Here is a 19,916-nt window from a genome sequence, read left to right as displayed (position 1 = left end):
TCAAGTGCACACGGAACATTTTCCAGGATAGATCACATCTTGGGTCACAAATCAAACCTCAGCAAATTCAAGAAAATTGAAATCATATCAAGCATCTTCTCAGACCACAACGCCATGAGACTAGATATCAATTACAGGAAAAAAACTGCAAAAAATACAAACACATGGAGGCTAAACAATTCACTATTAAACAACCAAGGAATCACTACAGAAATCAAAGAGGAAATCAAAAAGTATCTAGAAACAAATGACAACGAAAACACAACAACCCAAAACCTATGGGACGCAGCAAAAGCAGTTCTAAGAGGGAAGTTTATAGCAATACAGTCCTACCTTAAGAAACAAGAAAATGATCGAATAAACAACCTAACCTTACACCTCAAACAACTAGAGAAAGAAGAACAAAGAAACCCCAAAGTGAGCAGAAGGAAAGAAATCGTAAAGATCAGAGCAGAAATAAATGAAAAAGAAAGGAAAGAAACCATAAGAAAAATAAATAAAACTAAAAGCTGGTTCTTTGAGAAGATTAACAAAATTGATAAACCATTAGCCAGACTCATCAAGAAAAAAAGGGAGAAGATGCAAATCAACAGAATTAGAAATGAAAAAGGAGAAGTCACAACGGACACCTCAGAAATACAAAACATCATGAGAGACTACTACAAGCAACTATATGCCAATCAATTGGATAACCTGGAAGAAATGGATACATTCTTAGAAAAATACAATCTTCCAAGACTGAACCAGGAAGAAATAGAAACCATGAACAGACCAATCACAGGTACAGAAATTGAGGCAGTGATTAAAAATCTCCCAACACACAAAAGCCCAGGACCAGATGGATTCACAGGCGAATTCTATCAAACATTTCGAGAAGAGTTAACACCTATCCTTCTCAAACTCTTCCAAAATATTGCAGAAGGCGGAGCACTCCCAAACTCATTCTATGAGGCCACAATCACCCTGATACCTAAACCAGGCAAAGATGTCACAAAAAAAGAAAACTACAGACCAATATCACTGATGAATATAGATGCAAAAATCCTCAACAAAATACTAGCTAACAGACTGCAACAGCACATTAAAAAAATCATACACCACGATCAAGTGGGGTTTATCCCTGGGATGCAAGGATTCTTCAATATACGCAAATCAATCAACGTGATACATCATATCAACAAATTGAAGGATAAAAACCATATGATCATTTCAATAGATGCAGAAAAAGCTTTTGACAAAGTTCAACATCCATTTATGATAAAAGCTCTCCAGAAAATGGGCATAGAAGGAAATTACCTCAACATCATAAAAGCCATATATGACAAACCAAAAGCCAACATTGTTCTCAATGGAGAAAAACTGGAAGAATTCCCTCTAAGAACAGGAACAAGACAAGGGTGTCCACTCTCACCACTGTTATTCAACATAGTTTTGGAAGTGTTAGCCACAGCAATCAGAGAAGAAAAAGAAATTAAAGGAATCCAAATTGGAAAAGAAGAAGTAAAATTATCACTCTTTGCAGATGACATGATACTATATATAGAAAACCCTAAAGACTCTACCAGAAAACTGCTAGCACTCATGGATGAGTTTAGTAAAGTAGCAGGATACAAAATTAATGCACAGAAATCTCTTGCATTCCTATACACTAACAACGGAAGAGCAGAAAGAGAAATTAAGGAAACTCTCCCATTCACCATTGCAACCAAAAGAATAAAATACCTAGGAATAAACCTGCCTAAGGAGGCAAAAGATCTGTATGCAGAAAACTTTAAGACATTGATGAAAGAAATCAAAGATGACATAAACAGATGGAGGGATATACCATGTTCCTGGATTGGAAGAATCAACATCATGAAAATGACTGTACTACCCAAAGCAATTTACAGATTTAATGCAATCCCGATCAGATTACCAATGGCATTTTTCACAGAACTAGAGCAAGAAATCTTACGATTTGTATGGAAACGCAAAAGACCCCGAATAGCCAAAGCAATCTTGAGAAGGAAAAATGGAGTTGGTGGAATCAGGCTTCCTGACTTCAAACTATACTACAAGGCCATAGTGATCAAGACAGTATGGTACTGGCACAAAAACAGAAAGGAAGATCAATGGAACAGAATAGAGAACTCAGAAGTAAGCCCAAACACATATGGGCACCTTATCTTTGACAAAGGAGGCACGAGTATACAATGGAAAAAAGACAGCCTCTTCAATAAGTGGTGCTGGGAAAATTGGACAGCAACATGTAAAAGAATGAAATTAGAACACTTCCTAACACCATACACAAAAATAAACTCCAAATGGATTAAAGACCTACATATAAGGCCAGACACTATCAAACTCCTAGAGGAAAACATAGGCAGAACACTCTTTGACATACATCAAAGCAACATCCTTTTTGACCCACCTCCTAGAATCATGGAAATAAAATCAAGAATAAACGAATGGGACCTCATGAAACTTAAAAGCTTTTGCACAGCAAAAGAAACCATGAACAAGACTAAAAGGCAACCCTCAGAATGGGAAAAAATAATTGCCTATGAAACAACGGACAAAGGATTAACCTCCAAAATATACAAGCAGCTCATGCAGCTTCATACCAAAAAAGCAAATAACCCAATCCACAAATGGGCAGAAGACCTAAATAGACATTTCTCCAAAGAAGACATACAGATGGCCAACAAACACATGAAAAGATGCTCAACATCACTCATCATCAGAGAAATGCAAGTCAAAGCCACAATGAGGTATCACCTCACACCAATCAGAATGGCCATCATCACAAAGTCTGGAAACAACAAATGTTGGAGAGGGTGTGGAGAAAAGGGAACTCTCCTGCACTGTTGGTGGGACTGTAAGTTGGTACAGCCACTATGGAAAACAATTTGGAGGTTCCTTAAAAAACTACAAATAGAACTACCATATGATCCAGTAATCCCACTCCTGGGCATATACCCAAAGAAAACCATAATCCCAAAAGAAACTTGTACCATAATGTTTATTGCAGTGCTCTTTACAATAGCCAGGACATGGAAGCAACCTAAATGCCCATCAACAAATGAATGGATACAGAAGATGTGGCATATATATACAATGGAATATTACTCAGCTATAAAAAGGGATGAGATGGAGCTATATGTAATGAGGTGGATAGAACTACAATCTGTCATACAGAGTGAAGTAAGTCAGAAAGAGAAAGACAAATATTGTATGCTAACTCACATATACGGAATCTAAAAAGGGTACTGATGAACTCAGTGACAAGAACAAGGATGCAGATACAGGGAATGGACTGGAGAACTCGAGGTATGGGAGGGGGCGGGGGGTGAAGGGGAAACTGAGAAGAAGCGGGAGAGTAGTACAGACATATATATACTACCAACTGTAAAATAGTCAGTGGGAAGTTGTTGTATAACAAAGGGAGTCCAACTCGAGGATGGAAGATGCCTTAGAGGACTGGGGCAGGGAGGGTGGGGGGGAATCGAGGGGGGGCGTCAAGGAAGGGAGGGAATATGGGGATATGTGTATAAAAACAGTTGATTGAACCTGGTGTACCCCCAAAAAAAAAAAAAAAAAAAAAAAACAGATGATTGAACCTGGTGTACCCCCCAAAAAAAGTTAAAAAAAAAAAAAAAAACCATGAAGGCAAGGAATTAATTCACTCAACTATTCTCAGTTCCTAGAAAAGTTCTATAAAAGGCACTCAATAAATATCTAAAGAAATAAAAGGAATCAAGCAAGGGAGGGAGAGAGGAAGGGGAGTAGGAGAGGGAGGCAAAAAAAAGAAAGGCAGTTATCTCTTGGTATCCATATGGGATTGGTTCCAGGACCCACTGCGGATACCAAAATCCGCAGATGCTCAAGTCCCAAAGCTGGCTCTCCATATCGGCAGAAAAATCCATGTATAAGTGGACCCACAAAGTTCAAACCCATGTTGTTCAACTCTAACTGGAGTTTCAAGGTTTTTTTACTGCCTGGTGGAAGAAATTAGTATTAAGCAAAAAAGCAACAGGTAAGCAATTGACAAGTATTTGTTGAACACCTATTGCTGTGCACTTAACCAATATTTTTCTCTTTCATTCTTTCTCTGGAATAATGCTCTCAATGACTCAGCAGCTACTAGGGGAAAGGAACTTTGCAAAACCACTATACCTGATATGATGTAAAAGTAATTACTTTTCTTATGACTATCTTAAAAGGGTTGACACCATGTGATTTAAAAATTTTAAAACACAAATACACACATATAAAGAAGTCCCTAAAACTTCTTCACACTAAGGCAAATTAATATTGTTAAATCTAACTGCTCACAGAATGATATTAAACAGCATTCCCATGATACCAAATCTTTATAATCTCTTCATAATAAAGGCTCTTATGTTGAAATGACAGGCATTACAAAGAATCAACTAACCCTTTACTTAAAATTTAACTTTTAACTTAAAAAATGCAAGATCAGGATCTACCAGCCTAATTAAAATGACCTCCACTTCCTCGTGAGTTTCATAAGGTACACAACATATAACTGAACAATGGATTGAGTTGGCTTCTGTAGTGTGATAAGTCAAGGTTCCATTTTAATCTTTTACACCAAGATATCTTCAGTCAAGTAAAATTGGCTGGGGCCTCAAAAAAGGCAACAGCTGCAAAGTCAGCATCTGATGAATATTTGCATATTATGAGTCAGAGAAAGGTTTGCTGCTAAATATAATATGTAACCAATCACCTCACATGATAGCAAAGGTGTGATGAATGAGGCAGAAAACTGCGCAGAACAGGGATGACCATGAAAACTGGACAGCTGTGGCCTGCAGAGGGCCAGCGCCAGCAGGCTTCTGGACCATGGCTTCAACAGTCAAAATCACACTTCACGTTTCAGTGAGGGGCTAACAGATGCCCAGGTTTTATTCAAAGGGATGTGCCAAACAAGATGCTTCCTTGCCTGTCACTCAGCTCCTCAGAAACATACACTGCAGCGGATGGTTGAAGTCAACAAAGACTACAAAGGAAAATGGCTCTGAAATTTGAATTCTTCATTTAACAAAACTTAAAGCTGTATAGACAATGTGGAAGTATGTCCAGAAAATGAAATGTATACTAGTATACAAATGTTCTTTTTGTTTGAAGAAAACGATACCATTGATAATCTAAGGACATAAAGGATTTTATTGAGGACCCCGCACTATTCAAAGTATAGAGTGTAATCCTGGTTAAGGATTCAAATCCCTGAGAGGCTTTAAGACTTTAAAATGTCAGATTCCTAGGCTTCACACCCAGAGGGCAATTCTAATTCCATAGGTTTGAGGTGAGACCATGGAAACAGGAATTTTTGAGCAAAAGTCCCAGGAGATTATGATGCAGCCTGGCAAGCACTCAAGTGAGTGAGTTTGAGAACTACCACAGAGGGAGCACAAAACAAGTCTTGGATGTTGCTCCTAAGTTCAAAGATGATATTAAACTGAATTCCATCTCAGCAATAAGGTGGACTAAATAGCCTTTAAAAATTCCCCCCACTATAAAAACAAAACACCTAAAGAAAGTGGTTAAAGAAATTGTCACATGTATGACTGAGTTTTCAAGAAGACAGATGTAATTGTCAGAGGTGAAAGGCAAGATGGGAGCACAAACCTTGAGTGTTTAAGGGACTTCTGAGGGTAGCAGTCACCTGAGAGCGTCTGCAGGTCCCCAGTGACACAGAACTGTGGTTCTAATGACTTACAGGGAACAGAGGATAGAATCAAGGTCTTCGTAAGTTGGGAAAATGTTTCAGAGATCCTCAGGTAAAGCCAGGACTGCCTAAGGCTACACCTCTAGTGAAGGTGAACTAGGAAGCAAGGCACCCTGCAAAAGGAAAACAGCAAGGATGCCGTTCCCTGAGGATTCTAAACCACAAAGTCAGCCCTCACACCATGGAGGCCTGAATTCATACTTCCTATGTCATACAAGATACACCAACTTGAGAACTGCGTTTTAAGTGGCTTAAAGAGTTGATTTTACTACACAGAATTGTAGAAAATACATACTAATCTATGATGACATAAAATATCAGCAGTTTCCCGGGAATGTGGGAAGGTGGCAAGAAGAGGAGGAAAGGACTAAAAGGAGTAGGATAAAATGTGGGGGATGGGTGACAGACATGCTTTTTATCTTGATTGTAGTGATGATTTCATGGACATAAACACATACATATGTCAAATCTTGTCAAATTGTACACTTTAAATATGTGTGGTATATACGTAGATAATATGTCAAAAAAGCTGTAAAAAAGAAATTCGATGAATAAGTTAAAGAGCACGTTAGACACAGGTGAGGTAAGAATTAACAATCTGAAAGATCTAAAACAAACTGTGAGAGACTAGAAGACTGCAGCAAAGATAGACAAAAATGAAAAGTATAGGAAGGGAGTTAAGAGATATACAAAATAGAATAGTAAAGTCTAAAATACATTTAATTGAATTTCCAAAAGAAGTTAATAAAGAGAATGGGAAGAGGTGATATATGATGAGCTAACAGCTAAGCGTTTTTTAGAACTGATAAAAGATATCCATTTTCAGATTCAGGAAACACAAAAAATCTCAAGTCAATTAAGTAAAATTAAGCCCACACCATGTACATTACTCTTAAACTGAAGAATAAGAGGACTTCAAAAGTAGCCAGAAGGTAAAGACAGATTACTTACAAAGGAAAAACAACTATACCAACAGGTGTTTTCTCACTATAAACAAGAGAAAACAGTAGAATAACATGTTGGGAGTAAATACATATCTAGCAAAACTATCTTTAAAGACACTTAAAAATTAAAAGAATTTATTAGCAACAAATACTCACTAAAGGAACTTTTTACAAGTTGTGTTTTTTAGAAGACCTGTTTTTGGAAAAAGGAAAATGATCCTTTAAAGAAGACTTGAGATGCTAGAAAGAATGGTAAGTAAATAAAACTGATTCAATTTGGGGGGAAATTGTTTAAAATAATAATGTCTTATGTGTATGCATGTTTTAAAGGGTAAAACTTTAATATTAGACAACAAGCTATGGTTGGGGGTTATGTGACTCGGCTAAAGGACAGCAGAGTGTGAGTAACACTAAACTTTAAGGTAAATACACATGCGAGAAGTTATGCAGCAACCAGCAAAAAGATATAGATTTAGAATGCTAAAATCTACAGTTCTGAAAGAGTAGAAATAGAGGCTATAATTTCTGGGGGGGGGGGGCGGGGGGGGGGCGGGCGGAGTGTAAAAAACAAAACACCACAATCAATCCAAAAGAAGATACAAAAAAAAAAGAATAAAGAAAGATGGGACAAATCACAAAATATGGTAGAAATAAATCCAAATAAATGAACAATCATAAGATGACAATGTAAACAGACTAGACTTTCCAGTTACAAAGACAATGATTGTCAGATTGGTTTTAAAAATACATAATCCAGCTACATAAATCACATGAACTCATGAAGAGTTGAAAATAAATGCATGAAAAATGTACTAGGCAAAAAGTAGCCAAAAGAAAGCTGGTGTAGCTATATTAATATCAGACACAACAGATTTAAAGTAGAAAGCATTCGTTTTTCAGATTAGGTGGGTCATTATATAGTGATCAAAAATTCATTTTTCCAGGAAGATCATTTTAACCTGGAGTGCACCAAAGTAACACAGCTTCAAAGTATGTAAAATTCGGAGAAAGAAAATGATAATCTCCTTAATGATCACAAAATCTATAGTAGAAATGTGCTAGGAAAGAAGCCTCTTATAAAGGAGGGTGGTCTCTGGATCAAAGTTATGATGAGGAAGGTCTCTGAAGGAACAATGGATCCTCTATTGAACCCTGGGAGCTTTAGGTGACAAATGATTAGATGGTTTCAAGTTTTTCATGATTTCTATGTAACTGTACATCACTGTTACCCATTCAGTCAACACTAAGCTCTTCCTGGGCATATGAGTACCTTATCTAATTTGTGTAATTCTTAAAGAACTAGATATAAGTTATTACTGTACTTACCTAGAAGAAGTGATTTGGAAAAAACAGGCTGAAACTCTGTTTTCGTTTCCCACATTTAAAAAGAAAAACAGGGATAGATTACCTATAACATGTATGGAAATAATAGAAAGAATCAGGAAAAATTAACCTAGGAACCATTTTGAATATAGATATTTAGCTTTCCTTCTATCTATCTATCACCAGAAGCTTTAAAACAATAAAGAAAAAAATATGAAGGCAAGCTTTGTATACATATATACTAAAACTAAAGGAGGACAATGTGCACAGGCTGGACCCATCTCTAGAACTGCCAGCAGATGGTAAATATGAAAGCTAGTGAATGAAGAGATGTCACAGATATGCAAATAGGAAAGCAGGCCTCAGAAAATCTCCATCAAGCTTCAAGAGCAGGATCTGAAAAACTATTGCAATAAGCCAAAGGCCTCCACAGCTGAAACGACACAGTAAAACTAAATCTCAGCTAATGAGATAAGTGTCTAGCTAGCGAGATGACCACAGTGCTCACTTTCAACCTGAATTCAAAACAACCAAAAAGCAGTAACTAAAACTAAAAGGTATCCTTTATGATTACTTATAAAATGAAAAATCAGAAATAAAAGATTTAATTCAGTAGGGCTCAGGAACTAATTCAGTTCAAGTCACCTAGTCCCTTGCCCCTGGCAGGGTGACCCAAGCAAACTTCTCATGGAACCCAGGGAACGTCGCCCATGAGACCTGCCCTCCTACCAGCACCCTACCCAGTTCCCCAGAATGGTTTTCTCCTAAATCCTATTCATTGTGGGCCCTAGTCTATAATTCAATGGCTGCTAACTAGCTAATGCTGCTGACTTTCACCCTGTATCTCCCAGTAGATCTGTGTGGCTAATGAAGGAATTTCAGAGACAATGCTTTAATTCAGTGTTTCTTTTAACCAAAGGGAAGCCCAGTACAGAAACAGTCTAAAATTGAAACCTTCTGATTTGAATTGGAAAGCTCAAGAATTCTCAGGGCTCTACAAAGCCTAGCTGGAGAACTAAGGTTCTTTCAATAAAAATACCAACTGCAATGAATTAAAATGTCTGTAATACTTAAGTCCATGAGTTCATAATGTTATTAAAAAACAACAACAACATTAAAACCCTCATTGATAACCTTTGGAGGATGGTAGGGGGTCAACTCATTATTTTCAAAGCTATCTCTTCCATTCAAACCATAACTCAGGATAACTAAACCGCTGAGGGAAGGAAATTCTTTTACAAAACTTTTCTGGGTAATAAGTGAGAAAGAAATGATAGAATAAAAAAAGCAACATTTTGCAGCTCTTAATAATATATCTAAGCAATGATCACGAATGGCCTTAAACATCACAGTGACAACCAAATGCTGTGTGCCCCCTGACAACAGTAAACAACACTGCCTATGAAGTACTCACACCAAAAGACAAAACAACAACAAAACTTGAATCTGATCAAGTCTTCCTCTCTAATTGCCAGTTTTATAGAACATATGGAAGGTAGATGAACATGTTAAACACCACCACAAGGATGAAAACAACAAATCTAGACTATGGGAAACTACAAGACAAAAGATCTGTTTTCTTCAACAGATAAATTGCAAGACAGAAAGAGAAACCTATAGATTAAAATCATCTCAACATATTACAATAGATGGATGCCATCTGGATCCTGTTTCAACAAATTACAAATTAAAAAGAAATTTATAAGACATTTGAGGAAATGTGAACATTGAGGAAATATTTAATGCTATTAAGGAATTACTAATTTTTAGATATGAGAATGGTATTATAGCTGTGTTTTCTAAAAAAAAAAATCCTTATCTATAAAGGTACATATCAAAATATATATATAATGATCAGATAAGAATTTGTTAAAAAATAATCTGGCGATGGGGTAGGGGTTTGATGAAACAAGACTGGCAGGGAATTGATAACCATTGAAGCTGGGTGACAGACCATGGGGGTTCATTGTAGTATTCTCTCTACCTTTGTATGTTTCCATAAAAAAGATTTAAAAAGAGGCAAGATAAGGGGGGAACATAACCAATTGCACTGTATGGATCTTATGTGCATAACCATTAAAAAAATTTATCAGAGTATCAAGGAAATTTGAACACTGACTTGATATTTCATATTTAAATGATTATTAATATTTTAGATGTCATAATGGTGTTAAAAATATCCCATCTTTTAGAGGTATATACTGAAACATTTATGGGTAAAATGATATACTGTCTGGGATCTGCCTCAAAATCATACAAAAGATCAGGATGGGGGAATAAGTAGAAGAGATTAAGACTGGCCAGGAGCTGATAATTGTTGAAGCCAGGTGATGAGTAAAGAAGATTCCTTATATCATTCACTCTACTTTTGTATGTTTTACATCTTCCATTACAAAACATTAAAAACAAAATAATAACCTATGGTGTTATAAGTCAGAATAATGGTTACCTTTGAAAAGGGTAACCGGAGCCACAATAAGGGCTTCTGGAGTGGTAGAATGTTCTATTACACAGGTTTGTTCACTTTGTGATAATTCCTCAATCTATACATTATGACTTGTGTACTTTTCAGTATATATTACACCGTAACCAAAAAATATTTTTTAAAAGCAAGAGATCCACTGCTTTAATGTAAGGAAAGGCACTAAGATAGAACTGCAAGTACTACAGCAATCACTAAGAAAGCTATTTCTGAGTAGAAAGGCAACAGAATACTGAAGGCCCTACGCAAATTAGGATCTGGTCTTATTCTTCTCATCTCTAAGGGAAATAGCAGCTGCCTTGGCCGGCTGTTGTGAGCATTAAATGGAACAGTGTGTGTGAAAGTGCACAGCACAGACGCCGGCACACAGCAGTGAACAAAAGCTGCCTTCTGACTTTTACGTCCGAGGACCTGCCCGGCCTGCATTCACCGCCTGCTTGCCCCCTAGACAGCGCGTTGGTATACTGCATTCCTGGTGTTAATCTAGACCTCCTTGGTAATAAATTACTCTCAGACGGGGAGCTGGAGAGATCCCCACCAGCCCTTCCCCAAGGTTCTAACAGAAAACCACTAGTGAGACTGAACAGTGGAGGCACCACAGCTGCACGACCATCTGAGAGAATCCAGGTCTCCTCCGCAGTATTCGGCATAGAGGCAAAATCACTCAAGACAGGGAAGCCGAAGCCCACGCCCACGCCCCTTCCCTCCCCACCCGCGATCCACTCCATCCCACTCCACGCCCTCCAATGGGTACGCGCGGAGTAAAAGCCTCATATCGCCCCCTCCTCCCTCTCCCAATCAGCGAGCCCGCACCAGATCACAGCGCCCAATCACAGCGCTCCACATGCCGGGGGCAGCCCTCCGCGCACGCGCGCACGGGCAGGCGTCCCACAGGCCAGCGCCCAAACGCCAGGCTCCTCTGGCTGCGCGCGTCTCCGCAGAGGTTACACTGCCATCTACTGCCCGATTATCGGCGTGCAGCCCCAGGCGTACTGCCTGATACTCTGGGCCCGCATCCCAGCCTAAAGGCTCAACTAAGAATTAGGGAACACATGCAGTAAAACCACGTATGAACGCAAGTTTTGATTACATTCTATTACACAGCAGAAAAAAAAATACTGTCTCTAACAGCCTCTTTTTCTTCCAAGCGGTTTGCATTTCAAAACCTCTTCTCACCTCACATCCTAATGTTTTATACAGGGGTAGGAATCAAGGGGCCTAGGGACTTGTTCCTTTCACATATTTCTGGCGCACCTACTATATGTCAGGGTATTATCTGGGGCAGGCATTATCATCATCCCTAATTTACAGGTACAGGAACCGAGTTAAGGGACATAGTTTCTGAAAGCTGACAGAGTTGGGGTTCACGCCCAAATGTTTCCCCTCCAAGTACAGATTCTTCACCATATCACACTGCATAATGAAGGTACAAACTGCTGTAACAATATAGGATGAGGAAAAATCAATTCTGACTCCATAGGGACTCAGGATGTACACAGAGAATCGTTCACAGGACAATATTCCGTAAATGGCAGCTGATATGTACTGCTTTTCTAAGTACATTCATCTTAACAGAGAGGAGGAGACAGTTACCTCCATGTGATATTTATTCACTGCAGGCTATTATGCTCATTCTTTGGCAAACAGCATCTGCTCACTCAGGAATCCACGACAACATTCCCTAGGTTAGTCTCGGAATAAAAGAGCTGACCCATACCAAGGCACCAAAGATAATGGTTTTGTTTCCTAATTTTCCCTTCATACCTAGGAAAGTGTTAACAATAGCTTTTATGACATTCTTCGTTCTCGTTTCTGCACTTCCATAGCACTTTTCTCATAATTCATATATGGCACATCAGAACAAGCTCTGCAACATAATTAACAGCCCATGCTGTTTTCATCACTAGAATAGTGGTTCCCAAAAGGAATACCAAAAAGCCCTCAAGAACATTTTAGAATATATCGGGTTATTTGTTTGACTGTCTAAATGACTTGCAGGGCATTACTGGCACTTACTGGGTAGAAGACAGGAAGATTAGATAACTTGCAATGTCGAGACTGAAGGACACATCAAAACACTGTCCCTGTTGGGAGCCAGCATTTTCAGTATGGAAGGGAGATATAAATACGGACTAGAGGAAGACAAGGAAGAACTCTGTAGAGATGAACTAGAATTGCAGGTTTCAGAATGAACCCATAATTTGTAAAATACGTACATGTAAGCTTATATGCATGTATGTGCACATACGTATGTTTATGTGTATATCTATACACATTTTTCCTAACTCTGTCCACTGAATAGGCAAAGCAAAAATTCCATAGTAGCAAGGGGACACCTAGTGCCCAGATCCTGGTTTCTAATACCTCTCCCTAGTAAAAGGAACCAGTGCTCCTTGGAGAAATTCAGTTGACCCTTGAACACAACAGGTTTGAACTGTGCATGAATATACATGAATTTCTTTCATTTAATGTGTACTACAGGATTACACACATGATCCACAGTTGGTTGAATCCATGGATGGAACCTTGGCTAGGAAGAAACCACTTATATGAAGGACCAACTATAAGTTATATGTAGATTTTTGACTGCATTGAGGGTGGGCACCCTTAATCCCCATTGTTTAAGGGTTAACTGTAATTGATTTCAGGGTTAGAGCATGAAAGGTAAATACAAGATAGAACACTGGGAGCCAGCTTGAAAGGGCTTCTACTAGCCAAATTTGGGAGAATTTGACTACCAAAATAACTAAGGATGGTAATGAACACTAAAAGAAAAACAAAAAGGAATCTGTAAGATCATACTGATAATAAACAGAAAGAAATGGGAGAAAAAAGAGGGTTCTTGCTTACAGTAAATACTGAGTACTAATTATTAAATGTGGAGGTATTCATGAATTTGGAAAACCATCATTTTGCAACCATCATAGTAAAGATTGATTGTGCAGATAAAACAGAGTTAGGCTGCATGGTAATTAAGTATACAATAAAAATGAACAAAAACAAGAAAGAAAATGTTTACATAATTCAGGGAGACTGTCAAGGCAAAAATGAAACAGAAATTTGCAGGAAACAATGACTTTGCTACATGTGAAACAACAGTCATTCTTTTTAAGACTTAAAATGTGCTTATCTGAATTGGATTATCATAAAAGCATCATTTCACATATATCTCATATGAATATATGATGACAAACATGGAGTGACTGGAAATGACATATATAATAGCCCGATAAGTACCTACCGAGGTGGAAATCTTCTTTTTCTCTTGCTTCCCATTTGTGGCTGTCCACGTATGCTGCAGAAAGCAGACATCTTTTACCTGAAGAAACAGACAATTATCTCAACAGGCATGGTTTCACAACAGGTTCAGTTTATGTATCTGTTTCATTAAATATCTCTGCGATATTTTCCATTTACTAGATTATTTAAAGATATATTACGAAACTGTAAACAATACTGCACAGTTTACAATTCATGACAACATGCATTCAACCTCTAACAAGCAGAAGATGCAGAAAGCCTGTTAAAAATTTCTATCATAACATTATGAGTAAAACTGCTAATTTTGTTCCTATTACTTTAGAACTAGGAGCCATTTGTTTCCACTGACATAGAGTCTAGGTGAGCCTTAAAACTCCTTCTTAGAACCCAAAATTCTTGCTGAATGGTTGCTTAACTCATTAAATGACTGCTTTATCATCATAAGTTAGTCCTAAAAAATTTCCACCTGACTTGGATCAGCATATTTACCCTTATTTCACATAAAGCAAAGAGTAATATCTTACCCAGTAACCCAGCACCCTAGTGGTAAATAAAAGAAACCTAATAAGCCAAATCTGGGGTAAGCTACAAGATGACACCTGTCACGACGACTGGCATATGCCAATGCTCAATAAATATAGAGCTCAAGGAATGAATGGGAAAGAATGAACGGCAACTTAAAAAGACACCATCAAGGAAGTGAAAGGATAACTTACGAATAGAATGGGAGGAAATATTTACAAATCATTTATCTGATTAGGGACTTGTAGCCAGAATATATAAATTAACCCTTACAACTCAAAATTTAAAAAGACAATTCAACAGAAAAATGGGCAAAGGATTTGCACACACATTTCTAAAAATAAAAAAAAATATATATATACACACATACACACACACACGGCCATCAAGTACATGAAAAGGTATTTAATATCATATCCCATTAAGGAAATGCAAAATATATTGAAATACAACTTCACACCCACTTAGGATGGCTATAATCAAAAAGGCAGATAATAACAGCTGTTGATAAGGATGTAGAGAAACTAGAAACCTCCTATTGCTGGTGAGAATGTGAAATGGTGTAGCCACATTGGAAAAGTTCAGCAGTTGTGCAAAATATTAATATGGAGTTACTAGGTAACCTGACAATTCCACTCCTAGGTCTATACCCAAGAGACGTGAAATCATGTATCCACACAAAAAATTGTATACAAATGTTCAAAGCAATATTATTCATAATAGTCAAAAAGGAAAAATGCAAATATCCATCAATTTATGAACAAAATGTGGTATATTCTTATAAAGGAATATTATTCAGCAATACAAAGATTTGAAGTACTGATACATGCTACAACATGGATGAACCTCAAAATTATTATGCTAAGGAAAAAGAAGCCGGTCACAAAAGACTACATGTTATATAACTCCATTTATATGCAATGTCCATAACAGGCAGATCTATAAAGACAGAAAGTTTATTAGTTGCCTACATCTAGAGGGTACAGGGGCAGGAAAACCTGGGGGGAAATGGGGAGTGACTACAAATGAGTATGGGGCTTTTCTGAGGTGATGAAAATGTCCTAAATTGATTGTGGTGACGGCTGCTGCACAAACCGGCTATATACCAAAAAAAAAAAAAGCCAAACCCATTAAATTGACTACTTTAAATGGGTGAAATGTATGTGAACTAAATCTAAATAAAGTTGTTTAAAAAAATTAAAAAGGAATGAATGGCAGATAATTACCTGAAGGTCATGGCAGACATAAACCAAACAACTAGAAGGCATGGCAGTTGATTAAACACAATTTATTTGCATGCTGTTTTTCTCTATCCGTCTCCCAACTAAAACAAATATAAACACTTCTGTGTGTTTACACACAAAACCAGTCCCCCCTTGCCTTCAGCAGGGGTTGGGTCAGACCTTTACTAGAATAATATGTTTAAATTTGAAGTCTAAAGCTTAAGCAATGATGCAATAATATTAAAAGCTCCCAAAGACTGCCTCGGAGGGGAACTAAGATATTTTTTTAAATAGTAACTATTTAAAAGTGCCTACATTTCAAATGGATTATTTTAAAGAAATGATTAGATGTTTGGAACTTAGAACACATTTTTTCATAGGAACAATGTTATAAATTGTCAGTTACATTCTTAGATCTGTCAAGAAGGGTGAATAAAATTCAACTGGCAATGATGGCATTATGTCAGGTACGGAGCTATATACCAGGTCAGGAGGGAGTAGACCAGATCCTGCAGTTTTAACTGAAGGAGCTGGCTGGGTGATATTTAAGGTCTCTGCATACTCTTAACAGTCTGACACAGAATCAAAACAAACAATTCAGATAACCCATTCATAATTTATAGCAGCTTTTCTATGCAACCTGAATTCCAACTTCAAAAACCAGGTGGATCTCTCCCTTCTGTGGGAAACAAGTGCAGCCCTTTTCCACGTGAGCCTGAGCTGAGGAGGGGACTGTTAAACCATATACTCCAGGATACCAGTGACTTACATATTCTCTACTTGTTATTATTACATTTTCTTTCTTATTCTCTATTTCTTCTCCTAGCATGTTTTATTCTAGCATAAGAAATCAGCCCTCCTTATTCTAAAGTCAGAAAAGACATTATCTAGAATTTTGTTCATGAGTTTTGAATTTGGAGACAAAAAGAGGGGAGGTGATGGTGGGGAAAGACGGGAGTCCCAAGATGTCCTGTGTGCAGCTGTTCAAGGTGATCACATGCCTGAAAACAAAATAAATTAGGACTAGTAAATTTATAAAAGATAAGCCCAGTAACTTTCATATATATGAACTTCTAAATGTCTGCTTTATAAGAAAGTAACCAGAAATCATTTTCCACCTCCACTGAGGATAGAACAAAAGGAAATGGGTATAAGGATAAAGACTTTAAATCTGGCAAGTGGAAAATTTTCCTAACAGAAACCAATGACAAACATAGGAATGAGTTACCCTGTGTGGTAGGCAGAATAATGTCCCCCAAAAGATGTACATGTCCCCAGAACCTAAGAATGTTAGGGTACATGGGAAAGGGGAATTAAGGTGACAGATGGAATTAAGATCAGCACATCAGCTGATCTTAACGTGAGGAGACTGTTCTGGGTTATCCAGGTGGGCTCAATGTAATCACAGGTCCTTAAAAAGTGGAAGAAGGAGGCAAGTTGTTAGTGTGATGCATGAAAGACAGAGTCATATAAGAAGAACTTGACTTGCCACTGCTCACTTTGAAGATGTTTGAGAAAGGGACCATCAGCCAAGCAATGCAGGTGGTCTCTAGAAGATGGAAAAGGCTATGAAAACAGATTCACCCCTAGAGATTCCTGAAGGGAATACATCCCTTTCAACACCTTGATTTTAGAACAGTTAAGACTCTGTATCAGACTTATGACCTACAGAGTAGTAAGGTAATAAATCTATGTTGTTTTAAGCCACCAAATTTGTGGTAATTTGTTATAGCAGCAATAGGAAAAGACATTCCGTTTTCTGTAAACTTTTTAAAGCAGGATATTCATCTTTCTGAGATGCTTTTAAATGACATCATCTAAAGTTCTTTCCATCTCTGTACGGTAGTTTAGAGGTCTGTATATGAACATTAAAACCAAAGAATTTCTATGAAGTCAGAACATTAAGTGGACAATAGCGAAATGGAAAATCTAGATCAGCTTCTCAAACTTTAATGTGCATATAAATCTTGATAAAATGCAGATTCTGAATCAGTAGGTCTGGGGTGCAAACAGAGATTCTGCATTTCTAAAAGTTCCCAGGCAATGATGATGTTGACCCTCAGACAATACTGAAGCAACAAGGGGACAGGATGTTAGCCTCACAAGTTTTAGATCTCTAAACCCAGTTAATCCGACTCTGAATATGCCACCCGAGAATATATATAAACCCTTCTTGAACCTGCTTACCCTTCAGCCAGTCAACTTTTAGAACACAATATTCTAAGATAACTATCCACTAAAAAACAAATATTTCCTCTACTTAATTCTGAAAAGATACCTCCAAGGACCATAATTTCAAAGTTTAGTAAATACTTATTAAAAATTTATTTATTTTATAGTTAATTTGGCCTTTGGTAAAATGTCTCCAAGCATGTTTTCCATCCAAAGGGAGGCAGTGTGATTATGAACACAGACAGGCTTTAGAGTCACAAAGTCTAAGTGTGAATCCCAGCCTTGCTAATAAATATTATGAAAATGTGCGCAAGTTACACCAGGTCTCTGAGCCTCTTTCTTCATATGTAAAACGGGGAAATATTGTATCATTATTTAAATAAGGGCATATATTAAGCACCTAGCCTAATGTCTGCTATGTAGTAAGTGCCCAGTAAGTTTCCTTCTCTAGCCTCTTCATATACTGAAGTCACTTTCTTGGTTCATCTCCATAAATCTTTTTCATCCTCTCAATCAGTTTAGTTGACCTTATCATTATGTTGTAAGGAGAATCAATGGAAGCACTAAAGTATTCCAAATACTGATTTGTCATGAGTTTGTACAAATTTTTTCCTCTTTTATCTTGTAATGGTTCAAGACGTTTTGATGACTTAAAGCTCCTTATCAGCATTCTCAAACCCCCAGTGGTGCATAATGTACTATTCTACATACTTATATTACTTGCCTGATAGCCTCCAGTTCCTGATTTCAAGACTCCATTCACCTGTAGTTTAACCCAGTGCTTGTGCAATATAACTTTCTGTAATGAAGGAGATGTTCGATTCTGAACTGTCCAATACAGCAGCCATTAGCCACAGGTGTCTACTGAGCATTTAAAATGTAGCTAATGTGACAAGAACAGAATTTTTAAATTTAAACTAGTTTAAATAGCCACGTGTAGCTTGTAACTACGACAATGGAACAGCACAGGTGTAACCTATCACAAGTTCACCATTTCAAACTAAGATCAAAATGCTACCTGGAAATTCTCTCAGTTCACCTTTATCTAATTTCCATTCCCCTGTTAGGATGACTGCCCCCAAACATTCTAAGCAACTATGATACTTTCCCTGATGGACAATTCAAAGTCTTGTTTAAACTGAAAAGCATTTACTAACAACCATAAGTAAACACCCTAGTAAATAGCTACAACAGTTCTTACTGAGGTGCCAAGTACTGTGCAGACTGCTTTACCTAATGTGTGGCATGAAACATTTTCATTAGCTGGGTCAACCAGTTAATTCTCAGAAAACTTCTGGCGGCCAACTATAAGGCTTCACGTTGATAGAGGCATGCGAGCAAAACTGTGTGTTGCTTTTTAATAGGGGCTAGAGGAGGTATGTTGGAAAGAGGAGATCACAGGCACTGGAAAAATCAATTGTGATTATTGTATTTTAGTCATATAATCACATACATCTGTAGGGATTTAGCTTCTGTAAATTAAAAAAAGTTTTTCCCAATGTCTTCCTCAGCAGGTCCTTTTAACAGGTTTTCAGTGAGCATTCACTCACATATCAAGGTACTTTGAAAGTAACTACTAGCGTTTCCTGTCTGAATGGAAAACTTGAGCAAAGAAAGGTCAATCATAAGTTGTGCCCAAGGTCATCAGGTAAACTGAGATGAGTACTGAGAAATTACTCTACCAAGTGAAAACCAGGGTCTGGATACGCGCCAAGTGTTGAGGAGAACCCTTATGACTCCCCTTTAAGGAAATTCAACAGGGAGAGAAATTTCACAGGCTCAGCGGGGACACATTTGGGCTTTTCGTGGGCGGCAAAAAGATGACCACCGTAACACACAAACCCAGCAAATCATATGCAAAAGCTCTCACGTCAGGGCTCCCTCTGCTCCTCACAACTTTGGATAGGAAGACACTATTATTTTAGGGAAGGAGATGGGTCAGAGACCTTACCTCCCCTCTCTGTGCTACCAAACACCTCCAAGGGGTTCTCTAGCAACTAGATTCCAGAAGCATCTTCTCTCCCCTTAAAAGCCCACCGCTCCCTTTACTCAAGGAACAGCGTTCTCAGGGGCCTAATGAAGCGGACCCATGAAGGCAGCAGCCACCAACCTGTCACGGAGAGCGGAAGCAGCGGCACTTTCCGCGCGAGGAGGACCCCGCGCCGCACCATGGGGGCCGCCATCTTGGAGCATACCAAAGGGGATGCCGGTCCGGGGCCTGCGGGCAGAGGAAGGGGTGGGGTCACAGCCCACGCTCC

General features: G+C 38.0%; 1 protein-coding gene across 5 annotated transcripts in view; it reads right to left on the bottom strand.

Moving 5' to 3' along the window:
* MRPS27 (mitochondrial ribosomal protein S27) overlaps positions 1–19,867 on the bottom strand; it is a 102,929-nt gene extending 83,062 nt beyond the window's left edge. Inside the window, exons 1-4 of one of the 5 annotated variants that reach the window (XM_057741383.1) lie at positions 19,769–19,840; positions 15,490–16,487; positions 13,722–13,799; positions 8,002–8,083 (exon numbers count right to left, since the gene is read on the bottom strand). In XM_057741383.1, the coding sequence (XP_057597366.1) occupies positions 8,002–8,056 (55 nt within the window). In that variant the 5' untranslated portion in view covers positions 8,057–8,083; positions 13,722–13,799; positions 15,490–16,487; positions 19,769–19,840. Of the gene's footprint in view, positions 1–8,001; positions 8,084–13,721; positions 13,800–15,489; positions 16,488–19,609; positions 19,739–19,768 lie in introns of those variants that run through there. The other 4 variants (XM_057741405.1, XM_057741394.1, XM_057741374.1 and 1 more) reach the window with 4 other exon arrangements.
* Positions 19,868–19,916: the final 49 nt, after the last annotated feature.

The sequence above is a fragment of the Hippopotamus amphibius genome, chromosome 1, assembly GCF_030028045.1.
Source record: "Hippopotamus amphibius kiboko isolate mHipAmp2 chromosome 1, mHipAmp2.hap2, whole genome shotgun sequence".
NCBI classification, from domain to species: domain Eukaryota; kingdom Metazoa; phylum Chordata; class Mammalia; order Artiodactyla; family Hippopotamidae; genus Hippopotamus; species Hippopotamus amphibius.
Note: the sequence above shows the minus strand (reverse complement) of the source record. Positions and strands in the feature narration are given on the sequence as shown.